Here is a 25,051-nt window from a genome sequence, read left to right as displayed (position 1 = left end):
CTGACTTCAGGTACACAGTAGGTGCTCAGAACTTGAGATGTAGAGGCCTAAATTTAAAATCTCAAGTTGGCATGTCATAGCGAACATTTTCTTTATACAGTTTCCATCTGACTTATAAGCCAATGTGAATTTGAACACAACAAGCTGGCTCTCTGTTCTGATGTTTTGTAAAAAACCAAGTTAATTTTTCTTTTCAATCCAACAGGGCCACTGCTTGTGTCAAATACTGGAGATAAAATTATAATCATTTTTAAAAACTTAGCAACAAGACCTTATTCTATCCATGCCCATGGAGTGAAAACAGACAGTTCTGTTGTTGCTGCAACTAACCCAGGTACCAAACAACCCTTTTTTGTTTCCATCAGGTAACATAAAGACTTCTGGTAAGATTTAGCAAGCTTCCAGACAGCAGGAAAACCATCATTTTTGTTTGTCTTGCCTCAAGTACTTAAATTTTTGATGCTGGTCATGACAAATATTTCTACAGTTCAAATGCCCCTCCTAATTATTTCTGTGTGTCCTAGTCCTTGACTAATCAGTAATTTTTCGACAAAATGTGGCTGCACCTTTCATGAAAGCAAACACATTTGGCTCCATAGGGAAAGCATAGCTTATACTATTACTTCTCAATTTCCTCTGTGATCTTTACAAATATACAATTGACTGTTAATTATGGTGAACTGGACAGTGCAAACACAGTCACACACACAAAACCATTGTCAAGAAGAATCAGGGATCTGCAGAAGGGGCCATCAGCTAGCCAGTGCAGTAAATGGGAAGGGGAACTCCAAGACAAATATAAGCTGTAAATGGAAATAACATCTGCTTCATGATGACCACCTGATGTAGATCAGCACATTTAAAACTTCAAAAATTAATTGATACTTATTTAATTCAGGTGATACAAAAATGTATGTCTGGAAAATCCCAGAGAGATCTAGTCCTGGGAGAGGAGATTCACATTGTATTGCGTGGGCATACCATTCAACAGTGGACATTGTTAAGGTATATTATTGATATCAGTTTTGTTTGTGTCTCCAACATAGATTTAGTCAAAGGAGATGAGTTTGAAACTTTGTCTGCTTCCTCTGCTGAGTTATTTCCCCTATTACCATATCTTTGAATTTATGTGCTTCTTGAAGGCAAGTTGCAAGAACGTCAGGGCAGAAATTCAATGCTACACACATTCATTCTACTTCCTGGTTGTTCTGCTGCTAGTACTGATCATCTCACATTCCCTTCTTAAAGCTAACACTTTATAGCTTGCTCAATATCTAATCAGTCATTTGTGGGAAAACTAAAATGCAACTATGAAACACAACTGTGCCATTTTTTACCAAGCATGAATTAGCTTAACATAGTATTTTTAATGGAAATGAATGCATTCTTGCCATTGTCTCAATAAATACAAACAGTGTCAAGAAGTATATTTTGAATGGAAATCAAAATTATAAAAATTGTTTGAAAAAAGAGCAGTAAATTATTACGGAAGAAATGTTTATAACAAGAGATGAAAATCAGGTCGTCTTCATTGAACTTGATTCCTGGGTAGCATATAACAGTGGAGAAATAACTTTGTTTGACACTGGCTTCCCTTCTTCCCAGATATTGACAGCTGTGAAGATAGTAAGAGGATTCCTGTATGCCATTAAAAGTACTTCTGTTTAGTTATATCTTGCAATTATGTGGGTTTTCATTTGTCATTTCAGGACACTTACAGCGGATTAATAGGCACACTCGTTGTGTGTCACAGACATTACCTGCCATCATTTCATACTAAAAAGGAAGTTCAGTTTGCTCTTCTCTTTATGGTTTTTGATGAAAATGAGTCATGGTACTTGGATGAAAACATTAAAACGTATTCTACCAACCCACACCTTGTTGACAAAGAGGATGAGGGATTCCTTGAAAGTAATAAAATGCATGGTATGTTTCCCCATTCAGTTCATATAGCTCTGTGAATTCTGCAAAACTATGTATTTGAAAGTATTCAACTTTCTCAGCCTCTAGAATTTCTAGTTCCAGGACAGAAGGCCTGAAAAACTTCACTCCAACTGTTTGAAAACACTGCTAATGCCAGTGAATAACTTTTTTTTCCCAAGTTAAAAAAAACCCTTAAAAACAAAATCCCCTGGTATATTATTATGTTGAAGTTTTAGTAGAGAAAGAATAAAAATGAAATTTGAAGTTCTGATCTGCTGTCAGTAAACAACTGCTCTGGATATGCTGGAAAGGTTATGTGCATCCTAAAAGCATGTCTTTTGTAAAGCTTACTCTTTTACAAAGATTGACAGGAACTGCAGAACTTTAAAAAAAGGTCTGCAATTCCCACAGCTCTTTAAAAACTGCAACAATAGCAATGATGAACAGCACGGAAATTTTCTTTATTATCTTTCTTTCTAGTTTAATGTGGAATATAAACACAATCATTCATCATGTACCATCCAAAACTATTACTTTGGTTTGGCATTGGCTTTTAAATCTTTCAAACTGTATTATATTAGAGATAACAATACACAATACACAAAACCTTTTTTTTTTCCTCTGTCTTATTTTCCTTCTTTTTAGCCATTAATGGAAAGGTGTTTGGAAATTTGCATGGCCTGACTATGCATGTTGGAGATAATGTCAGCTGGTATCTGATGGGAATGGGCAATGAGATAGACATTCACACAGTACACTTCCATGGCCACAGCTTTGACTACAAGGTATCAGATCTTTTTCTTGCTGTGTTAAGAATGAGAGGAAAGTCAAACATCAAGGACTGTTATCTGTGGTGAAAAGTCATCTTGTAATATTAAGCAAGGCTTGTACTTAGACCATAAGGGTTTTATGTCGCAAACCCGTATCTGATCAACATGCAAGAGCCAGACAATATCTGCCAGTAGCACTCGCTCATTGATAACCTCAAAAATTAATTCAACAAGATAGTTGTGAATTTTTCATGGCTGTGGTAAGACAAAAGCTATAGTTTTCCTTCATTTCCACTAAGTTGCTAGTTTATTAAAATTTGGAGCATGAAGTAGATGTACAAAGTGAGTTTCAGTAGAAATGATACACAGATCATGTGTTTAACCCAGTTTAACTGTTGCTTCTTTTTGTCTTGAAGCAAACAGGGGTTTACCGGGCAGATGTCTTTGATCTGTTCCCTGGGACCTTTCAAACTGTGGAAATGACCCCACAGAACCCTGGAACCTGGCTGTTACACTGTCACGTTACTGACCACATCCACGCAGGCATGGAAACGACCTACACTGTACTCCCAAAGGAAGGTAAGAGCCACCTAGACTAGTGATGTTCGTTATGTTTTAAGATGCACAATGGGGCTCACAGACAGGCCAGCATACTTAGAACCAGTTCAGGCACCCAGCAATATTCCATGTCTAGAAGCCAAGGTGTTGCAGGCAACCTGGTCATAGTTCCTTCAGGGCTGCTCAGGAAAATGAAGCAGTTAAAGGACTGGATGATAACTGACTATTACTTCAACTTAGCATCCATGAAATCTAAGTGACAGATTTTTTTATTTAAAAAGAATTCTTCATGAGACAGAGTTTTTCTGTACCCAGTAGTAACAGCCTTCATCTCAATCTTTGTTCAAAACAAGTACCACTGATAAATACAGCTGAATTCATCATCCCCATACAGCTGAAGTACTGAAAAACTAAAAAAGTGTTAACTTTCTCAAGGGCATATTGTAGCTTTACGGACACTATCACCTTGCTCTAGCAATATCACCAGTGAAAAAACTTGAATTTTGAAGAAAAGTTCTAGTTTCTAAAAAGCTAATACAATTTTAAAACCAACATTTTTCAGTACTCAAAAGACAGAGCGTTAGAGGTATTGAGAGAAAGAGAACAGTAGAAATAATTCAAAATATGTGATATCTGTGTATATATATATATATATATATAACAACCATATGATTTACATTTCAGCTATACTAAAAAATACAGAATGCAATGTAAACAGAAAATCTAATTCTATCTGATAAAACACTGGAAGATGAAATAGAATCTAATTCAATTTTATAAACACTAAAACTGATTTACAGAGTATGTTATGCCAGATGTCCAGACAATAACAAGGTTAATTTAAGAGTACACCGAAAGACATATAAAAACAGACTTTCAATTTGGATCAGAAGTATATCAGATTTTTTTATTATTAACCATCTAGACTGCATTAAAATGTAACCTTCACTGCATCTTAAAGTTGTTTTTAAATCTAACTCACAATGTCCAGAACGTACTTGGATCCTCTGTGCTCATTTTGGACTCTGCTGGCCGCATGCACAGACTATTCTTTTGATGAAATGTACAATAAAGCTATTTTTCTCCTTCTAGACAAGCAGTCTCTCTTCCCAAGATTATTCAATCAGTTCAAGTGTAAAGGCATGCCAGGCACTCAAGAATGATGAAAGCATTTTAACACAGTGATCCTTCAAGATCTACCTTAATTTTTGGAAAATATTCTTCTGGTCTACTCATCTCTACACAGTTTGGAAGATTTCGCACAGTGGCCATGGCTAAGAAAAGAACCACAGACTAAAATAGCTGAATGGATGTAACAGCTTCTAAATATATGTTTGTGTAAATGAAAACAGTATCTTACAAGCAAAACATATTCTAAGTGATGGCTAATGCTTATTATTTAGCAGCTGAGGAACGTGGAAGAGCTAATGAAATGTACTTTTTTTAAAAGTTTGCAAATAACCCTGAGTAACAGCAAAATTTGGGATATCAGTCATCCTACTGTCACATTTTACTAGTATGGCTGTAGTAAATGTTTAGAAAACAGGAATTTGGTTATCACATTATAGGTTCACTGTGAAAAGATATATAGTATTGTATAATTGAGCAGTTAACAAAATAGTTATATTATTTCTATTGAATTACTTTACAATTTTATTCAGTAGTAACTCTCAAGAATGCACATTTAAAAGATTTGGTTTTTTGTTATTAAAATAATTCCAAGGCAAAATTAGGCTGAATTAAGCCTGATGCAATGCAGACAGTGAAGACCAAAATTTGGTAACTATGGTACTGAAAAGCTTTGCTCTGATGACTCCTGCAGTGGAATCATTTTGCTGTTGCAGCTCTTGGCGAAGGAAAAATAAAGCAGCAGCATTAGAGCATGGCTGATGCTACTCAAAAATAAAAACAGTAAGAGCAATGTGGTTGCGTTTCAATAACCCAACTCCTCACATTAGATTTGTGCCAAATGAGAAGGAAAGATGTATGGGACAGGCAAGGAAAGCAAGATATCTAGGCTTTATGCCTGCAAGAATGAAATTGCTTCTCTTTAACAAGCCTGAATTGCTTCGGTCTTTTTTAACGGTTACACTGAAACCAGCATAATACCTATCAGTAAATTAATCATTTTACCTGTAGCAGGAATGCTATGCGAGTAAGTTAAACCACTTTTGATTTATCTTTTTTTTTTTTTTTTTGTTAATGTATTTTAGCTGAAATATAGACAGTATCTTCTGAATGACTTCTACAGGTTTAAATAACATTGCGACTCCAGTGAAAATATTTTTATAGAGTCACTGTCAGCTAATTAGCCTTTAGATGGATTAGATGGTTGTGGGATCATAGGAGTCATTGTATTTTTGGTAATTGTCAAAAACCCCAAACTACTTTCATAAGGACGTTACAAACATTGTGACAGCTTATTATGACTGAATTCCACCTCTGAAGGAGCAGAAAGATGCTTTCTGCTCACAAGACAGACAAACATCAGTACACACATGCACAAGCACCTGAGATGCTCACCAAAAACCCTAGAAGAAATTCAAGGAAATGCCTGTGTTGCAATGTCAAGTCAGCTGGGCCCAATTCCACTTGGAAGAGTAAGGTACTCACTTTTACTCACACAGTCGACACATGCCTGAGCCTGAATTCCTCCCTAGGTCCGCAATCCAACTAACAAACACTCGAGACTGACTTGCTACTTTACTTTCAGTGAACAGTGTATGTTAGTTGTACCGTAGAGTCTGTATTTGCTAGCTGCTTTGGCACCAGAATTAGCTTCAAAACAGATGCTTTGCCTCAGGAAACAGCTGTCCTTCAGTAGCTGACATAGATGTATGTGAAAGGAGGCCCTTTATAAGGAGTTCTACTGCTTGTTTCATTTACTTTTTTATTACAGCACACTGTAGTTGAGTGGACAGCAGGTCCACAGGTCATTGTTTTAGGTCAGCAACTTCCTCTGGCTGCAGTGAAGAAGATGTGGCAGAAAAAATGCTGCAGTTCCATCTTCTGGTAGAAGACTGAGGAAATCCCTTAGCTCCAGTTCCATTGCAACAACTGATAAAGTTTCTGCTCAGAGCAGGGGAGAAAATATTGTTTAGGTATTTTGAGTTTAGAACAGATAAAAAACCCAAAGCATCAACAGTGTAATTATTAAATAAAGTCATCAAACAATTTAAATATTGCAACTGGAATGACATTTGAGATATAGCCATTTGTGCACAAACACAACTATGGGAAATGTAAAAGGAAACTGAAATTACGACTTTGATCAAGAACAAGCCTCTAGCTTGACACATCGGATCTACACATGGCACTAACACAAATGAAGTCTGGTCTAGTATTTCACGTGTTTTGTACGAAATGGAAAGCAAGCCCCAGAAATCTTATCAGTACCCTCACTCAACATTATCTGTAAAACTGGATGCTCTGCAAGAAGCTTCTCAGACCAAGCTGTGTAATTTTAGTTTCTTATGCAATTACAAGATAGTTACTGCATGAAAATAAATCCAAAGAAAAACTGCTGGCACCAGAAACTACGACTTTACAGGAACTGTGCTGCACAATGCAACCCCACAATGCTGTTTTTCTCAGGCATTCCAATTGCATACTTTGAACAATATATGTGCTTTATTTAATACTCCTAATTCGTCAAAACCATCACACTGGCCCCTCAACTATACACAATATTATTAATTTCTTACAAACATGTAATGAAAGGACTACAGAACTATTAGGGTAGATTTTTCTACCTTTAGTATTAACATACTGGTTTTTTTAGTCTATGACTTAATCATCAATATACACTTAAGCCTCCCCTGTGTTATCACTACCAGCCTATTACCGAAGAAAAATATAGTCATTTATCCTAGAAAAAAACAATCAGAATTAGTTCTGTTTAGTACGTTTTTTAATGGTGTCTATTCCTTACCTATACAGAAAGAGTATGATTACAACAATGTACCTGTTTTCAATACAAAATTAATGCCCTGATTTTGATGAGGCTACAGCGCCTACATTGCAGAATTCTGGGCTAATGACCAAAAAGGTTGCTAAACTGTATCAGCTTTAACTGAAGAAAAAGACCCTCTTTTTTTTCAAATTATTATCTCAGTAGTCCTTAGTCTGAACAGTTATTAAGAATGTCAGCTGATGAACAAAGCCTTCTGGAGTTGCGTTACAACCAATTGATTTACCTTTGAGTGACGAAATAAGAACAGGGCAGTCATTTCCAGTAAGTCTAGCTCTCTTGCAAAGTTCAGGAAGCAGCTTGTTCCACCACAGAGCCTAATCCACAAAGTCCAATAGCAAACGTATAAATGAACAAGGACTGAAATTAAGAGTATGAAAGACCTGCTAAAAATAACCTGAACTAAGCTCAGATGTGTATGAATACAGGTCAGTTATTATGAACTCAATAATTCGTTCATATAATGCTTTGAAATGCAGTGATTTTGCACATGATCTTCAACCTTCAGTGTAACTTTTTTCTGCTCTTTATACAGTGTCCCTCATATCTCTATAGAACACAAAGTTTAGAAGACAAAAACAGTCACCTAATTAGCAATACCAATGCAGTCAGAATTTTTTCTCTCAAACAGCTTGGTCGAAAGTGGTGAATTGCATTGCTCTGTCTCCTGACCTGATCTGTCTCATTCCAACAGTAGTAAATTAGGTTTTGTGCACAATTTTGTAGGTAAGAATGGAGAGAAGGAAAGGGATTTATTTCCTCCTTTAAAACTGTAACTATTTTCTTTCACTTGTGTTCAATGCAGTACAGCAACCTCACATTCTACTCTAATGTGGGAACAATCATAGAAACTATTTTCAGATCTGAATAAAAAGCTCAAATCTGGTACTGAATAGAGTTCTAGTACATCTGTCTGATAGAGGTCACATTTCCTGACTCTGGTCAGCAGAGCTCCATACAATTAATTGAGTTGCTGTACTGGGAAATAAACTGTAGTCCTGGAACACTAGAATAAAATCAGTTCCAACACTAAAACTGTACAGAGGTGTAATGGAAAAATGGGACACAAAGATATAATCTTTCCACTAGTGTACTGGTACCATTCTCATTGCTAGAAGGTCAGAAGATGTCGCTAGAACACAGGAAGAACATACTTAAGTGCAATTTTATTCAAGGGACCATGTTCTCTTGTCAGTTAGCTTATTACTAAGATTTCACATTATAAACATTGACAAACAATTCAGAACATAGTCAGCCAGTGAGAAACCAGACAGCTTTTCATTTATAGCAGAAAAAGAACATATCATTCTTTATTCTGATGCACTGTGCCATCTAAAAAGACTATGCTTTAAGTTTACCACAGTGAATAGAGTAAGTGGCAAAAGAAACTGCAGGAAAAAATACTCCATTACAATTACTGAGGACTGAGTTAAGGAATTAAAATGCCAAGGAAGATGTGGAACACAAGCTAAGCAATTTACTTGGCCTGAAAGCTAGGCTATGTGATCCATCCAGAGTCCATCTGTACATAGAGCATTTCAGTTTGGGAAAAACCCCAAATGACAGTGAATAACTATGGAAAGTAGCCCACCTGATTGTCACCTTTCAGCTCATGCTGAGCATAGAACACAGCTGCATCAGGACACCTTCTGAGCAGCTGGTCAATGGCCTCCTCGTACTGGCCCAGACGCGTGTGGCAGAGAACACGGACCGTGAGGCCGACACTGCCAGCCTCTGTCAGGGGCTCCAAAACAGGCAGGGCTGAAGCTATACTGATCGACTGACTGCATAAAAGAGACTGAAGACAAGAAGCATTGCTTGGATTTAAGACAAATGTTGCAAAAAATACTAACCATAACCTTAGAAGAAAAACCCTCGCTTGTTTGAATAATCCTGAAATACTTCCTTTAATAAATATTGCTGAAAACTGGGAAAGCAGCTTTAGAGTACATGCAAATGTAAATATTCTTATCAACAGAACTCTTCAGTATTTTTTTCTTGCATCATTTCAGTCAACCTTTTATTTTGACTTGGATAGTTTAGAGGGGAAGAAGGAGAGTCTGCTGGAGAAAGTCGTTCACAGGAACATGAATATTTGCAGAATGGTTCTAAGATATAAAGCAGTAAGATGTAATACTTGTTTTATACCTGTAGTCTTGAGATATCTTCATGGTAATCTTTGTCAGATGAACATCCCACTGACATTATGGAAGATACCCATGGAACAATCAACCCAAAATGACTACAGGAATTTATCTATACAAGACAGAATTAAGTTGCAATAAAAGAAACATTTCTGTTAGTGACAGTTCCATATGAAACTCACTTTACTCATGAGTAAAGAAAATTTTAATCTCAAATAGCATAATTTAAAAGAGCACCTACCCCTTCTTTCCTGATTTGTGCAATTTAATAACAAATAAATTGGAAACGTCTATTTATTTATAACTTCTATTAACGTCTGTATTCCAGCTTTCCTGTTCAGAATTATTTAGAATTCATCATTTACATGATTTCCTCATTTAGCTAGCTTTGTAAAATTGTAAATACTCCACCTGACAAATTCTCACTGTTTTGTTTTAACCCTTAATTCTATGCAGAGCTGACTCCTGTTGGAAGTATATTAGCAAATGTCCCCAAGGAGCAAGACTGGCCAAAGACAGAAATACTAATTTATAACTGCACATCACCTTATTTTATTTCAGTCTTGCTTCTTTTATGAGATAAACTGTCTCGAACTAAAATATTAAGGATAGTACTTGGATAGATTGTGACGGAACACTGCAGTCCTAAAACTTCCTCTGTGTGGTTTACAACTTACTAGATCCTCTGTTGTTTTCAAGGGCTTAGTCTCAGGAAGTTGCTTCTTTAATATTCTCCAAACATACTGAGAAGTAACTCTCAATAGGAGCTCCTGAAGTATTTTTTCCTGAGAGGACACTACAAGAAGAGCTTCCCAGAAATCCACCAGGAGTTGGGGAACAGTGTTTTCACTGCTATTACACAACATCTAAGAACAAAAACAATAGAAGACAGCAAGTTAGACTATGGTGATTATTAGTAGCAAAAGTTAGAAAAAACAGGAGGAACAGTTTTTCACTTTTACTAGAAGCAGAATTTTGATTTCATTTTTGTCCTGTGATTCTATGTAATACACTGCTGCGCAAAGTAAAAAATTCATTAGATGATTTTAAGGTAATCAATTCTGACCAACAGATTTGATTTCTTCTTCAAGATTTACTCTACTGCCAGGAATGTCAGTACAACTGTCAGCAAGTATTTACAGACTGCTAGTGAGGAGCATTTTTACATATGCCGATAGACAAGTAAGTGTCTTGAAAAGAAGTCTACAGTCCATGATAAGATCTGCTGTGTAGTTCAGCTGAGTATCATGGTAGGACCTACAAGGAAGATGATTAAAAATCTGCTGTGCCAGCAAAAAGAATTTTTACTTGTTTTCCAAATGGTTTTAAACAACAACACTTGTTCTAATTGGAACGTCATGTCTTGCTCTTTTTGATACAGGTCTTTCACAGTAACAGATATACTTAAGACTGCAGCACATGTACATTGAAGAACACGTTTTAACCCAAGTGTTGCTATTCATTTTAGATAAAGAAAAAAATGTTTGTCTAGTCCCAGTTGAAAGAACGAAAACTTCAGGGACACTCTAGAAAAGCTATTATTATTTCTTCTTATAAACTGCAGACTTATACTTTTCTTTCACAGATTTATACAGATCATCAGAACATTACATATCTGTTACGTATTTAAGCCACATTCTTTAAAAGCATGTTTTAATTCTAAAGATTTATTTAAAAGGAGATTATGGAATTAAATTATTTAAATTCTGCTACATTTCCATGGCCTGAGAAAGCTGAATTACTAGGAAACCACGGAAAGGGTTCTGAGATCAGGGTATTTTCCATTCAAGCAAAGAACTTAATGGGTTGGTTTTTTGCTTTCTTTTTTTGCTTTACTTAACCAGTATTTCATTCCATTAGGTCCAGTTTCTGACTCTGTAACCATCTATCGTGACTAGAATATCTCCACCCCTCATCTTGCTCTTTCTGAAGAAATGCTGAAATGTGAGCGAAGGAGCAGCTTTTCTTCCCCACAACAATGTCACTATGAAAAAAATAGAAGCAAACACACAGAGGCCAACCTTGAAAAAGGTATCTGCTTCTTCTAGTTCAATTTTACTGTTCTCATGTAAAGCCACAGTGGCAGCCACCAGTAAACCAGGCTGCATCTCCTTCAGGTGAACAGCAAACTCAGTTGGTGTAACACTTCCTCCCTTACGCTGCTGCAGGAGCCGTGGTTGCCCAATGAAGCCGCAAGCCAGTGTTGTCTACAAACATCAATAGATACAAATCAGGTTAAGAATTCAATATATAGATTAAGCTACTCAGTAAACTCAGTATTTCCTCTGGCAGTGAAATTTAGATGGAAGCAGTCAGGGAAGAAAGCAAATCCTTTCTGCAATTCACAGAGTAGCTCTCCAGAGACAGAGATCCAAACCACATTCTGGAGCAGTGACTCCTGAAAAACAGGCCTTGAGCCTGAACACTGAAAGAAATATGCAGTTAAAAGATAAGGTTAGTGTGCACATGAAATGGATTTCACTAAGTAATCCAAGACATTTGATGTACAGGGTGGTTTGAAAAATCACTGGCTGACTTTTCAAGAGGCTACTTTGCAGAAATGTGATTTTTATTTTGAAAATACCCCTGAAACAATGATCAAAATGTGCTCCCTTTGTGTAACAAGAAGCTATTTTGAGCTATGTGAGTGCTTATGACAGTGAGTATAAGATATTATTCCCATTTTAAAGACAGCGGCAAAATAACGCATAAGTAAATTAGATTAATTACACAAGACATATAAGGCAGACCTAGAAGAAATACCAAGATTAGCTTTTTGAAAGTGTTTTTTCCTACTTTGAAATAAAATGTTTTTTTAAAGGTGAAGAGCAATTTTAACAGATCAGATTAGAAAGAAAGAAAATCCAACCAAAACCACTCAAGCCTAAGCCACCTTATTCTCAAAATAACATCCATGCAGCATGTTTGATCACAACATGGCAATTTCACTTGACTGTGGTGCAAAAGCAGATGGAGCTGAATATAATTTTTGAAACAGATCTCCACAGTTCTGACCCTGCAACTCAAAACCAGCTAACTTTAAAAACTCTGCTGGACTTTTTCCACCAAAGCACGGTTTCTAACTTTGAAACAGCTAACCATTTATTTCAAAAGTGTTTAGACTCCCAATATTCCACTAGAAGAAAAAGTCTCTGTTTCAAACTCTATAACCGTTTAATATTCCACAGTCTTGATCAAACTCAACAAGAAGCAATTTACAGACTGGTCTCACACAATGTAAACATCTGTGGCAGAGACAGCTCCACTAACATTTTTGCCCCCAATGATGAGGAATTCCTGTTTTCATAGCTCTGAAGTAGGTTCTGATCTGGTCTTAATAAGAGTTAGGTGCTTTGACTCCACATAAGATGTGAAACTGTGTACAGAAACTTCAGTTTGTAAGCACAATGAACAAATATTCTGTACAAGAGAAATTTTATAATGGCTGTTTGCATACAGATGGTGTTTTGATGGGTGTTTTATGTTAATATCACATATTAATTTCAGGTGAAGATATGTAGAAATGCTACTATACAATCCTCCCATGCAGCTGAAAAGCACTGGCAGAGTTGGCTACATCCCAGTAAAACAACATCTAATTGATCAAGAATAAAGAGCTTCAAAACTTGCTTATTTTGTAAGTCTTTGCCAAGACAAGACTACCCTACCTGTAGGGCAAACTGTACAATCCCAATGTATGTCGTCCCTCCATTCTACTGTTACTGCACACATTCAGTGGAGCCTACACAACCTATCAGGGGAAAGAGGAGTGACTGGAAGCTTCTTTTACTGTAAAATGCAACTACAAGTCAAGACATGCCTGGGACTTTGTAAAGAATAAACAGCTCATGCTCTTGGCATACTTTACCTCCTTATAGGACTGCATTTCATGTTCATACATTGCCAGGTCTCCCATTTTCAGAGCCAAGAAAGCCTTAGTAAGTGTCAGGACCACTGATGGCATAATCTTTTCTACTTTCTGAAGATACTTCACAGCTGTCAAAGGACATATGTTTCTCATGCTGGGACTGCAAAGGATATCAGGCAGCTGCACAGGGTCCGCAAGATAGAATATCTGGAGAATTTTATTTCCTGATTCCTTTTGAAATAAAAGCCATTTCACAGTTTAGACTTTTTCAGATGTACATTTTTCTATGACATATGAAAGTAGTGCAGTTCTGTTGTTTTGTTTTTTGTGACAGGTTTGTTTTATTTTTTACAAACAGACAAGTACAGCTTAGCTATCAAATCACAGCACCTTTCCTGCCTCTTTCCTCCCTACTGGTAAAAGTAAAGGATTTCTAACTGGTAGTGATTCAAACCATATTCTGGCATGCTAGAACATCTACCACCAAAATGAATTGTTTTCAGCAATTGGTACAATTTAGCAATGATCAAAGAAACAGCTTGTTTTGCTACAGAAATGGAAGATGACAGAAATTGGAGGCAGGGCTTTCCTAAAACAGAAGTGTCTCTGTGCAAGTGAGAACCAGATCATGCATCATGATAGCCAAACATGTAAGATGTTTCTTGAATGCAGTCCAAAGCATCATAGCTGCTGCTTGCTATTCAACAGCAGTGGGAAAATAAAAATAATGTGAAAAAGAATAAGTGTAAAACTAAATAAGCAGCTCAGCATTTTCAAAGGCAAAGTGATTAATATTTGATACACAATTCTTAAAATCAGAACTACATTAGCAGATTACAAATAAACCAACTTATTTCTACCTTACTTAATTCTTCATTTGAGTCTTCATTAAGAGAATGAGTTAAGTAAAATATAAATCCTCTCTCGTATGTCTGTATTTCATCACCTTCTGAAACTATTCTCTTTAAAACTTCAGCCATGGATAAACCTGACATTCTGTAGTATGGCAAAGCAAGGTGGTAATCCTTTGTGTCAAACCTGAAGGAAATAGAGAGGAAGGAAAAAAATAACAAAACAACTAAGGGCAATGCTTTTGCTGTCACTTGTAAGAACTAAAAGTACATCAAACAAAGTTGCAGGCACATCAGTTATCTGCATATATTGTTCATATTCAATATAATTCTGTTGAATTCAACATAATTCTGAATAATTGAATTCTGTTTAATGACAATAAAGACAACCAGAAGAGAAGACTAGACTAAGCTGGTTTTGTAAAACAGAAAGGTTTGTATGACATATGCAGCACTAATGTAAAATAGCAAAGAATTATGGATTTTCATTTTAAGGTTACACCGCTGGAAACACATGCCTATGCCACTTTGACACATAAAACATACTTGCTGTAGCAGTCTCCTAAGAAGGCACAACTTTCTCTGAATGCTCTTAGAAGATCTTCCTTCTCATCTGATTCAAGGACATGAGGGTCCATTATAGCTGCTCTGACCAGTAAGTGAGCCTCACTTAGAAGATGGATGCAGCTCTCGGTTTTAACATTTTCGTAAGTTCTACTATATTCTACCTAGAACAGACACAGCATATACTTAGGCTGCTGACAAAAATTAAGAATATACAGGAACAATTTTAATGAGAACAGCATCTGCTTGAAATAGGATTATGGGCTATTCACAAGAAATATATTACACCATATTCAACAATGACATGCATCAGAGATTAACTAGCAGTATTTATTTTTACTTAGCAAATAACAAAAGCAGGAGTTGGGCAATACCATTTCTCTGTAAAGCTGAATTGTTGAAACAGTGTTGATAATATATAAATTCCAACCAGGCTCTGACTCAGAATTTGTTCTGGATTTGATGCTGTCAGCCTTTCTGGAACTAGAGAAAAGAGTTGAGTTGTCAGTGTTGAAATAAACACTATGCAACCAAAAAAACCCCATTCATTTTGTAATTCAAATGCATAAATAGGTATATCTGCAGACCAGTAAGTGCTGGAGAGTTAAGCTGTGAATCTTAGTCATACTGGCTAATAACAAAACAGGGATAGGCATGTTCATCCCATAAGAGTCATCATCAGAACTGTCTACTACATCTTCTCCTGTGCATAACACTAGGGAGTATCAGGAATCTTAGAATCATCGAAAGGCTTGGCTTGGACCTTAAAGATCATCTAGTTCTAACCCCCATCATAGGCATGGGACGCCACCCACTGAACAGGTCAGACTGCCCAGGGCCTTATCCAACCACACCTTGAACAGTTAAGTAATTTAAATTAGCTGTTTAATCTCCTGTAAGGACTTTGTGCATGGCTGCCCTGCAGCTCTATCAAAGTGTTTGCCAACACATGGCATAAAGAGGTATCAGAATACTTTTATTCTAAAACTTTGGCTTGGTCTATAAAGCCCTAAGGTTAAACACACTGTAAGAAAACAGACTCTTTTTGTTCTGTTTTTAAATTTTATTTTAACTGTATGGATGTAAAGATGTGTACATCTTTATTTTCAAATGATCGTGCTACATAGCTTAGCATTTGTCCATTACATTTTTAACAGAAGGCAAAAAGTGTATCCTCTTCAAATGCCAATTTGATAGAATATTTGAATATTGTAAACAATGCAGCTGGCAGAAAATGTGCTTTATACAAGAAAACTACAGTATTTGGAATAGCCATTTTTCCTGACAGGCTTCTCCTTATCTTCTTCCGAATAATGTCTGCTCCAGACTTTATGAAATACTGGGTCAACTAACTCCTGAATCAACTAAAGCTGTCCCACTCTTGCTAATTAGCTTAAATTGACTTTAATAAATGTGGTTTCTGAATAACTGCTTAGAATACCTCCTTAGTTGTTTTATGAAAATTCTTCAAAAATGGAAAAGGAAGAGCAATTTCCCTGGAGATTTGTAAAAAGTCCCATATACCTCTGGCTACACACGTGCTACAACTGTGACTTGGGCCAAAGTCTGACTTGGCAAAAACCCCTAAGCAAAGATAAGACATTTAATTTTGTGCTGCAACATATTTTGTAACCTGTAGCTTTGGCACTACATATTTTTGGTACTCTACATTTTTTCTCAAGATATATACTTTTTAAAATCTCAGGATAAGTTCTAAGTAATGTTATTTTTACATTTTGTTGATTTCAGGCATTTGTGACTTTATGCTCATTTCTTCTATGTCAGTAAATACAACAGAATTGTAAAAATAAAAGCTTGATTGCTCTTCTCAGTCACTTAGAAGGAAATTACTTCTCAAGAGTTTTTCAACTAGGAACCACTCTTAAATTGCAATATCCACAAGTTCAACACTGTACACAGAGCTGTAAGTACCAGCTCCCTAAAAGACACAAATTCTTACAGCATCCTTCTTGTAGGTTTTCTTCTTTCAGTAATATCTTCTGTGTCTGCCTTAGTCAAAAGAATTATATGGTTTTTGAAATGACAGATAGCTCTTGGTCCTATAAAAAGCTGCATTCTTAATGTACAGACATCCAGTGTGACAGGTGGACAAGCCTATAAAGGAAAGTGACTGTTCTGTAATTTCACTTTGTATGTACATTGAGTTTTTAAATAAATCAATCAGGGAAAAAAAAGTAACCTTTGTACAATGATCTGACATTAAAAACATCCACTGGCTTCCCTAACTTTGAGTGCTTCATTTAAGCAAGAATAAAAATACTCATAAAGGCCTGACAAGAATTATTTAATAATAAGTGGGAAAAAAATATTTCACCCTTCAAAGCAAATGCACAGTTTCAGCTACGTTTCTCAAAATAATCCCAAAATAATTGAACCTGAGGTAGATGCCTAACGCAGAAAACTTTATCCCAATTAGTTTGATTTTGGCCACTGATTATAAAAGTCTTGATTTCAGTTGCTTACAAAAAGCAATTACAGATAAAAGTATTGTATTAGCTTGCCTATTGTTACCTTACATAGCCAGTATTATTTTCCCGATTTGTTCTACAGGCACTTTTCACGTAAAACATATGCTATCATCTATACTGGACTAAAAATTGAAAAAGGCAGCCTCATTTGCAGAGAAATATTCTAAATTTACAGCTTTAAAAAGATAAAATACTTACAAATTAACATACATAGTGAAACAAGACAACACAGCGTTACATGAGTAACCTTTTTGAAGACACCTCAACATTTCTTGTGAGAGGTGGAGGCCTACAGTGGTGGTCTGGAGGCTCTAGACTGCCCTGGGCTTGTGAGACCCAGAATGAGGGAGCTATAAACCTGGTTTAAAAAAACAGCAGGAAAAACAGTAATGGCAAATAATAAAAATAACCACCGTAACACTTCAAACTCCAAACTGGGGCAGGGACACCCATGAGGCAACTGGCCCATGAAGGACTCAGACCAGTGCAGGGACGTCCCTGAGGGACTGTAGCCCATGGAGGGATCCATGCCAGAGTGGGTGGACACACTGTGGATGGCAAGCTGCAGCATGGAAATCTGTGTAGGACTGCAGCCTTCACACCTCTCCAAAACTCATACAGACACAGGAGGCAGCCTGCTGACCGACTGGAGGAACTATGATGGATTTCAATGTAACCCACAGCAAAAATGCAGAAAGCTGAGACTAGAGAATGGACTGGAGAGATTGTGTCACATGCTGGTATTAGCTATCCAGAGCAGAGAATACGTGTTTGGCTCTTGAAAACTTTATGAGACTTTTACTCTCCTACGGTTTCTTTATATCTGCTGTCTACATGCTCAGAAGAAATCCTTAAATGCCACCTTAAAATATACCACCATCTATCTTTCCTACTACTTTTATTCATGTGTATCACAATCTTTACGTTCAATAGATTTTTACTGATAAGGAATTTAAGGAAGGGGAAAAGTTAAGACCTCCAAGGATCAAAAGCCCTCCTCCTAAAAAACATGCCCTAAGTATCTGGTAGCAGACTTCACTGCCTACATGCCTCTTAGAAAAACTGTTTTTACAAGGACACCTAAGAGAGAGAAACATCATACAATAAAAGAAAACCCTGCACCCTTTGTTCAATTTTATACAGAAAAACATGGAATTTAGTTTTAAAAATAAGTGATTTTATTGCTTTTCATGTTTTTGAAAACATTCTATAATGGTCTAAAATTTTACATGGCAATAATAGATTGTTTTATTGAGACATCCGTAGACCACCAAAATGGCATTTATTTTGGATGTTATTTTATTGGTTCAGCCACCAGATACGAACAGGATTTCAAACCTTAAGTCAACTAAGTGCTATAACACTACTTCCATTCTATTAGTGAGGTAATGAGAGGTGTACCTTCACAGTCGTGTCAATATATGGATCCTCACCACGAGCTGCTGCTGCACTGCATCGCACTGTGAAGCACTGCAGGTTCTGACTAGAGGAAAAAAAGAAAACACAACAATGAAGAAAAGAAATTAAGATTTGAAAAAGTCAGGTAGCCAAGACTACAGTTAATCAGCTCTTTTTCCTTTGAAGAAATGGGCTTAAAAGCCCAAGCAGGAGGGTATGTTGAACTAGCACAGGAGACTGCCCAGAGATTTCCAGGAGGCTATGAAAGATGTATCAGAGGGGAAAAAAAATTTTCAAAGGACAGCAGCACAGAGAAACATAGTAATACTATCAGTAAAACCATAAGCATAGTACCTTGTAATGACGTGTAGGAACTGTGGAGTGAGGACTGCCTGCTCTGACTTCTCTGAATATTGGTAAGTAGAAATTAGTTCTACTAACTTCCCGAGAGAGTAGAGATATCCAACATGAGGTAAAGAGAAAAAGCAGAAAAGACTCAGAAGTTTTCTCTTGTTCTCAGTTTCCTCATAGGCTGTTGCAGGAATTCCTAAATATAACAATGAGAAAGGCATTTTATGTGCTTCATAAATAAAAACCTGGCAATTCCATTCCAAGCCTGATGCCTAAAAGACAGAATCAAACCTGCCCAAGTTGCAGACTAGTTTTCTTAGTAGCTAGTAAAAAGAAGTTTTATATGAAGCTCAGTGCACACGTCAAAAAATTGTATGACATGTAACCTCATTTGGAAGCATTTTCACAAAAATATGAACGTAGCACCTAGAGAAGAAATTCTATAGATGTAACAGCATTAGAGAGTCCTAAATTCACCAGAACTAAGCATCCATGGACCGAAAGATTGATCTTAAGACAACTATTTTTGAGCTGGAATGAATGCTCATCCAGAGCTGCAGCTCACAAAAAAGTAGGTATTACTTAAGGGAAGGAAAGGCTGGAAATCACAGCATTTATAGGATGCCACTTTAGCAGGTAACAGCTGTGATCATGTTCTACAGACCCTCTTATCAAAGCCTGTAAATCACACAAGAGCATAAGACAGCTGCAGTTAAATGGCAAGTAGCTCATTCTTTCCAGTCAGCTGCAAGTTAAACGAGGCATTGCTACTTAGCAGACAGTAAACCATCTCAAACTGAGTGAGGAGTCAGTAAAATTCAAGGGCCAACCATATCCTGGGATGCATCAGGCACAGCATTGCTGGGGGGGGCAGGGATGGGGTTGTCCCGCTCCGCTCTGCACTGGGGCAGCATTAGCTTGAGTCCTGGGGGCAGTTTGGGGCACTATAATACAAGAAAGATAAAAACCTATTAGACAAGAGACTAAGGGAGGGCTAAAAAGATGGTGAAGATTCTGGAGGGGAGGCCATAGGAAGAGTGGCTGAGGACACTTGGTTTGTTCAGCCTGGAGGAGACGAAGGAGAGATCTAAGAGCATTCCACATGCAGTTCCTGAGGGAATGAAGCTGTGTCAGGGGAGGTTTAGGTTCGCTATTAAGAAAAGGCTCTTCTCCCAGAGGGTTGTCAGGCACTGAAGCAGGCTCCCCAGGGCAATGGTCACGGCCCAAGTCTGCCAGAGCTCAAGGAGCATTTGGAAAATGTTCTCAGGCACTTGGTGGGATTCTTAGGGTTCTCCTGCACAGGCCCAGAAGTTGGATTCTATGATCCTTGTGAGTCCCTTCCAACTCAGGACATTCTATGATTCTACAAAATCTGACTGCTAACATAAAGCATTAAATTCTTCTATGGATCTTTTGGGGCTTGAGCTAGTGAACCACTAAAATCTGCATTCATCCCTTCCCATTTTAATTAAGGCCCTTCAGAAAGGTAACCAGTATCTTAGTGATTATTAAGGTTTACTACTCTGATTTCCTCGGCTGGCTGAGTGGCAGTCTAGTATCTTGTAATACTAAGGAGAATTTTATTAATGCAATGTAAAGAGTAACTGTTTTGCAACACAAAATTTATTGGTAAAGAACCAATAAAAGCTGATTTAGTCACACGGTGTGTTGAATTGGTATTTTAGTTCAAGTTATATGTAGAACTTGGAGGAATTAATACTTTTTTGTTAACAGAAGCTCAGTTTAAATCACTGAAAAGGGAGAAAAGACCTCAATTTAAACACAAATCAATTTAAAAACAAATCATACACAGTGTATGAAAGAGGACACACAATGAAGCTCTTTCCTTTCGCAAGCCTCCTGTGACACAGTCCATGGTGTATTCATGCATATCCATTTACCTGTCTGGTATACAGGAAGCAGTTGAACAGAGTGCAACTTCGTCTCTTCACAAAACCCAAAAGGTGACTGGTCAGGGTGCAAAACGCCTAGGAAAAAAGTCCAAAAAATCATGGGAAGTGAAAAATTATGATTATATACTTTGGACAAGTAAAAAGCACTGGCTACAAGAGGAAAAGCTCATGTTTTAACACTCCAGAACAATGCACACTCCTACTACCAATGCCATTAATAGTAATGCAAAGAAGCACATGGCACAGTTAGATAGAACTCTATTAATAGAGTTCCTGCAACCTAAATCCTCTCTCTTTGCTTGTCTGCAAGATGCATGTCAAAGTTTGACATACTGAAGAAATCCCACAACTGATTTTGACCTCAATTTAACCTTTTTTTTCCTCTTTCTTTTTAGTCCACTGAGCTATATGGAACACCATGCCATACCCAACACTATTTTTTTCCTACCATGTGTCATCCTTTTCCCTGCTTTGCTTTGGAATTCATCATTGGACCCTGGCATCAATTCTTCTTTAGCTTTTGACAGAAATTTTGGTGAAAAAAGAGGACTAAATCGGCTTCCTGAGGAGGGGACCTGGAGACACAGGTGCTGAACTCTTCTCCATGGGATCCTGGGAAAGGCTCAAAGCTGTGCCAGGGGTGGGTTACACTTGATGTGAGGAACCAGTTTCTTACCAAGAATGGTGAAACATTGAACAGGCTTCCTAGAGAGATGGTTGATGCCCTAGACCTGTCACTGTTTAAGAGGCGTTTGGACTGTGCCCTTAACAATGGCTCATCCCTGAAGTGGTCAGGCAACTGCACTAGATGATTGCTGCAGATCCCTTCCAAGTGAAATATTCTAAAATACTGAAAAATGGACTTTCTTCCTATCCCATGATTTCCTCAGTTCAAAAGAAACACCAAACCTTATAAAAATCCCAGAAGTCAAAACATCAGGAGTTTCCTTTCAAAAAGACAAAACACACAACGCAGCTTGGTTTTTTGTAGTAAATTAACCCATAAAAGGGAAAATACATCTGTAATACCTGAAAAGCAGATACTGCACTTGGAAGTGCTTTGTGTCTTCCGTAGGTAACTCTGTAGATTCCAGTGTGACAGGTATCTCACATAGCTTACTTTCTTCCCCAAGCAGTTCCACTGGCTTCTGACATATGATGAACTCATCTAATTCAAGCTGTAAAGGATGTGTTGAAGGATTTTCATCTTTCACACCTGAGCAATGAAAATGCTATCTTAATTGTTCAAACCATTCCATGCAGCAGTAAGAAAATAGTATGACAATATTGATTAAATACTCCAATTACAGCTACCCTGCTAGCATTGGCTTCCTCAAACAACAAGATTTTTTTTTTTTTTAAACAGCCATACTAGAAGATGGGAACAATTCCTATTTAAGCCTTAACAGTCTGAATACTTAGGAGTCAAGATTTCTGGGAAAAAAAAAAAAAAACCCTAACAGGTAAACTGTTCACTAGAAGGTGAGTCAAAGGCAACCAGTGCCACAAATGCCAGGTCATCAAAAAATGCTGACTTTTGGCTGAAGAGGTTTTTAGAAGGCAAAGGCAGCTATCACAGGAAGCTGTGTTATCTTTAGCACTCTTAAGTTCTGGAAAGCAAATCCTAATAACACTCAGAAAGTGACTAGAACTTTTCTATGTAGTTTTCAGTAATAAAAAAAAAAAAAAAACCACAGGGAGGACACCATTATCTGAGAAAAGATCCATCTTCACTCACTGAAGAACATTGCATTTATATTGTCCCTATCAGAAAAGTCTTATTTACCTGTAAATTTTTTCTAGGTACAGTTTCCATTTCTAAATGACCCTCCTTTTAAGTTTCTTCAATTATAAAAAAAGGACCTTCCTAAGGTTTGTTGGTGTTGATATGATACATCAACATATGTTTGGAAAAGTGGGAATTAATAATTGATTACATATGGATTGATATCCTGCAATATACAGGAATGAAACCTCCTGAGTACATCTGTTTCTGTGATTTCTACAATTCTAAGACAAGCCCCTGAATAAGATAAAGGACTGAAAAAGGAGAGTTTGCTTGATTATCGCAGGTTCTGATCCTAACAGTTAAAAAAGTATACAGACATCACAACAGAAACATTCTTCATTGTGTAAGCCAGTTACTTAGGCAGTGACGCTGATAGAATAATTTTTCTGAACACAGCACACTGAACTACTACTACTTTAACTTGGCCCATTGTGGCACTCTAAAACAGGGACTTAATTCTGTGTCTGCAGAGGCTGTACTATCCTCTAAAGGTGGAGCACGATGGCATATTTGTTGAAATGTTACCTCCAACTGCAGGTTGGTACAACTTTTCATGCTCTAGAATATTCAGCTGATAGTCAGTGATAGGACAATCTGGAAATATTTTCTGAAGGGCAAAGACCTTGTTTGAGACTACTTTCAGAACAACGGGAATCAATTAGCAGATTCTTGGAGATTAAAAAAATTTAAAAATTTATTTCAGCACCTACCTCCATCCACAGCCTTCTCAGGTGCATTAACTCCGTGAGCACATTGCTCTGTCCTGTCTGCACTTTGCTGGACCAGATCCAGTTTCAGGATTAGAACATCCAGCTCTGTTGTTATGGCAATATGTCTGGCACAAAATGCAACTTCAGCAGGAATGAGGTTATCAATGTGCAAAATTAAGGAGCGTTCAAAATCTAACACAGTCAAATTCTGGTTTATGACACAGTATTTCAAACGGAATACAACTAGTTTATTCTTGCAGCCCACAAGTAGATCTCCATTCACAGGACAACATGAAATGCACAGTGGAGGATCTGAAAGTGGCATTTCAACAACTGACATTTGCTCTTTCAAGGCTTCACTGTATGACTCTTCCATCTTGTGACCAACCATCCGGACACACACACGAGAACTCCCTGCAGACATGCATCGCCAGTTCATATATGCTCTTAGGAAAGTTGCTTTGCTTTTTTCTTCAATGGTCACCAGATAGTCTCCTTAAAAGAAAGCAGTCATACTGATAATAATTTAAAAATATATTACAGTTTCTGAGCCCATTATCTGCTGTAGTATGCTACAAAGAACATCTTCAAGTCTCAACTCTTACAAAAAATTCCAAACACAGTTTTCACCAATTTTCCTCTAATTAAATACAAAGCACAAGTCTCTTTGCTGGGGGGCACATACTTCACACACCACTAAAAGTAAAGACATACAGATGTAGGTTCAGAGTAACTCCTGTGTGAATCATCTCTGTAAGTTGTGATTGCACACAAGGTTCCTCCCACCTCCCCACCTTCTGATATCCATTAATGAGGAAATGTTTTGTTCTCTACAGACCACGGAAAGCAATGGACCAACAGACTCATGAAAAGCTATGGAATGGGCTGGAACGACCACCCCACTCCGCGCTCTAAAAACAAAACACAAAAAACAAGAAAAAAACCCGAAACAAACAACAGCAACAAACAAACAACCCCTCCCCCGGAAAAAGCTCAAAAAAAAACCCAACGAAACCCCCACCCCGCCGCCCCCCCCCCCAAAAAAAAAAAAAAAGCAGGAGCACGGACCGCAACCGAGGCGGAGGCAGAGGACGAAGGGAGCTGCGGCTCCCACCCTCCCTGCAGGCCCGAGCGCGGCCGGCGCTGGGACCGGCCCGCGCTTCCCGGCCCGGCCCGCCGGCCAGCCCGCTCCAGCAGGTGCGCCCCACCTCCGGCTCGGAAGTAGCCTGAGAAAGAGCCTGAGGGAGACGCGGCTGGGAGAACCAGGACCTACTTCCACGGCAGAGCCCGAGCGGCTTTGTTCGCCACCCGCCTCCCCCCCCCGCCCCCAGCCCTGCTGGCCCTCCATCCCCACCCGGCGGAGCCCCAGGGCCGCTCCAAGCACTCAGACCTGACGCGTTCCGGTCTCCCCGACCGAGCACTCACGGCCCCAGCGATGGCCAGGACTGACCTGCCGAGCTGTGCGCCATGCGCAGCACCGGACCCAGTGTGGCGAAGGAGCCCAGGGCCTCGCAGCGGCCCTGTTCGCGAACGGTGAACACCTCCACCCTGCAGCTGGCCGCCGTGCTGGCCACGAACAGCACGTCTTGGCCGCAGCAGAAATGGGCCGGTTCTTGCTTGCAGGGCACTACTCGCTGCGACCCGAACGGGTGCAGGTTGTAAAGCTGCACCATGGTCCCGAAAAGTTCCGCCGCAGCAACGGAAAGTACCGCAGCCTGCCGGGGCGGGGCCCAGCACTTCCGCGGTGGGCGGA

General features: G+C 38.2%; 2 protein-coding genes across 4 annotated transcripts in view; one reads left to right on the top strand and one right to left on the bottom strand.

Moving 5' to 3' along the window:
* CP (ceruloplasmin) overlaps window positions 1–12,994 on the top strand; it is a 25,728-nt gene extending 12,734 nt beyond the window's left edge. The window contains exons 14-20 of one of the 3 annotated variants that reach the window (XR_007778205.1): window positions 206–334; window positions 899–1,005; window positions 1,710–1,926; window positions 2,569–2,708; window positions 3,110–3,272; window positions 11,226–11,396; window positions 12,873–12,994. Coding sequence is in view for 2 of the 3 variants with exons in the window: in XM_009088964.4 (XP_009087212.4) it covers window positions 206–334; window positions 899–1,005; window positions 1,710–1,926; window positions 2,569–2,708; window positions 3,110–3,272; window positions 4,344–4,414 (827 nt within the window). In the remaining variant the exon portion in view is untranslated. Of the gene's footprint in view, window positions 1–205; window positions 335–898; window positions 1,006–1,709; window positions 1,927–2,568; window positions 2,709–3,109; window positions 3,273–4,343; window positions 5,170–11,225; window positions 11,397–12,872 lie in introns of those variants that run through there. The other 2 variants (XM_009088964.4, XM_050977800.1) reach the window with 2 other exon arrangements.
* Window positions 5,427–25,051, bottom strand: HPS3 (HPS3 biogenesis of lysosomal organelles complex 2 subunit 1). Its single transcript, XM_050977801.1, has 17 exons — window positions 24,749–25,051; window positions 23,299–23,793; window positions 21,818–22,015; window positions 20,788–20,874; window positions 18,890–19,082; window positions 18,539–18,620; window positions 16,609–16,763; window positions 15,023–15,131; window positions 14,631–14,812; window positions 14,094–14,271; window positions 13,234–13,464; window positions 11,387–11,572; window positions 10,043–10,231; window positions 9,370–9,477; window positions 8,813–9,019; window positions 7,448–7,538; window positions 5,427–6,320 (listed from the first exon to the last, which is right to left on the bottom strand). The coding sequence occupies exons 1-17, from the start codon at window positions 24,969–24,971 to the stop codon at window positions 6,193–6,195; spliced, it is 3,042 nt and encodes a 1,013-aa protein (XP_050833758.1). The 5' UTR covers window positions 24,972–25,051; the 3' UTR covers window positions 5,427–6,192.

Source organism: Serinus canaria, chromosome 9, assembly GCF_022539315.1.
Source record: "Serinus canaria isolate serCan28SL12 chromosome 9, serCan2020, whole genome shotgun sequence".
Lineage (NCBI taxonomy): Eukaryota > Metazoa > Chordata > Aves > Passeriformes > Fringillidae > Serinus > Serinus canaria.
Note: the sequence above shows the minus strand (reverse complement) of the source record. Positions and strands in the feature narration are given on the sequence as shown.

Bases quoted from the DNA above. Each gene is read 5' to 3' on its own strand.
- HPS3 (XM_050977801.1), bottom strand. From the start codon at position 24,971: ATGGTGCAGCTTTACAACCTGCACCCGTTCGGGTCGCAGCGAGTAGTG. The intron at 16,764-18,538 runs GTACACCTCTCA...TTTCCTTTATAG, and splicing joins ATATTGACACGACTGTGAAG to GCTTGTCCACCTGTCACACT. The intron at 7,539-8,812 runs GTGGGCTACTTT...TTTGTGGATTAG, and splicing joins AGCTGAAAGGTGACAATCAG to GCTCTGTGGTGGAACAAGCT.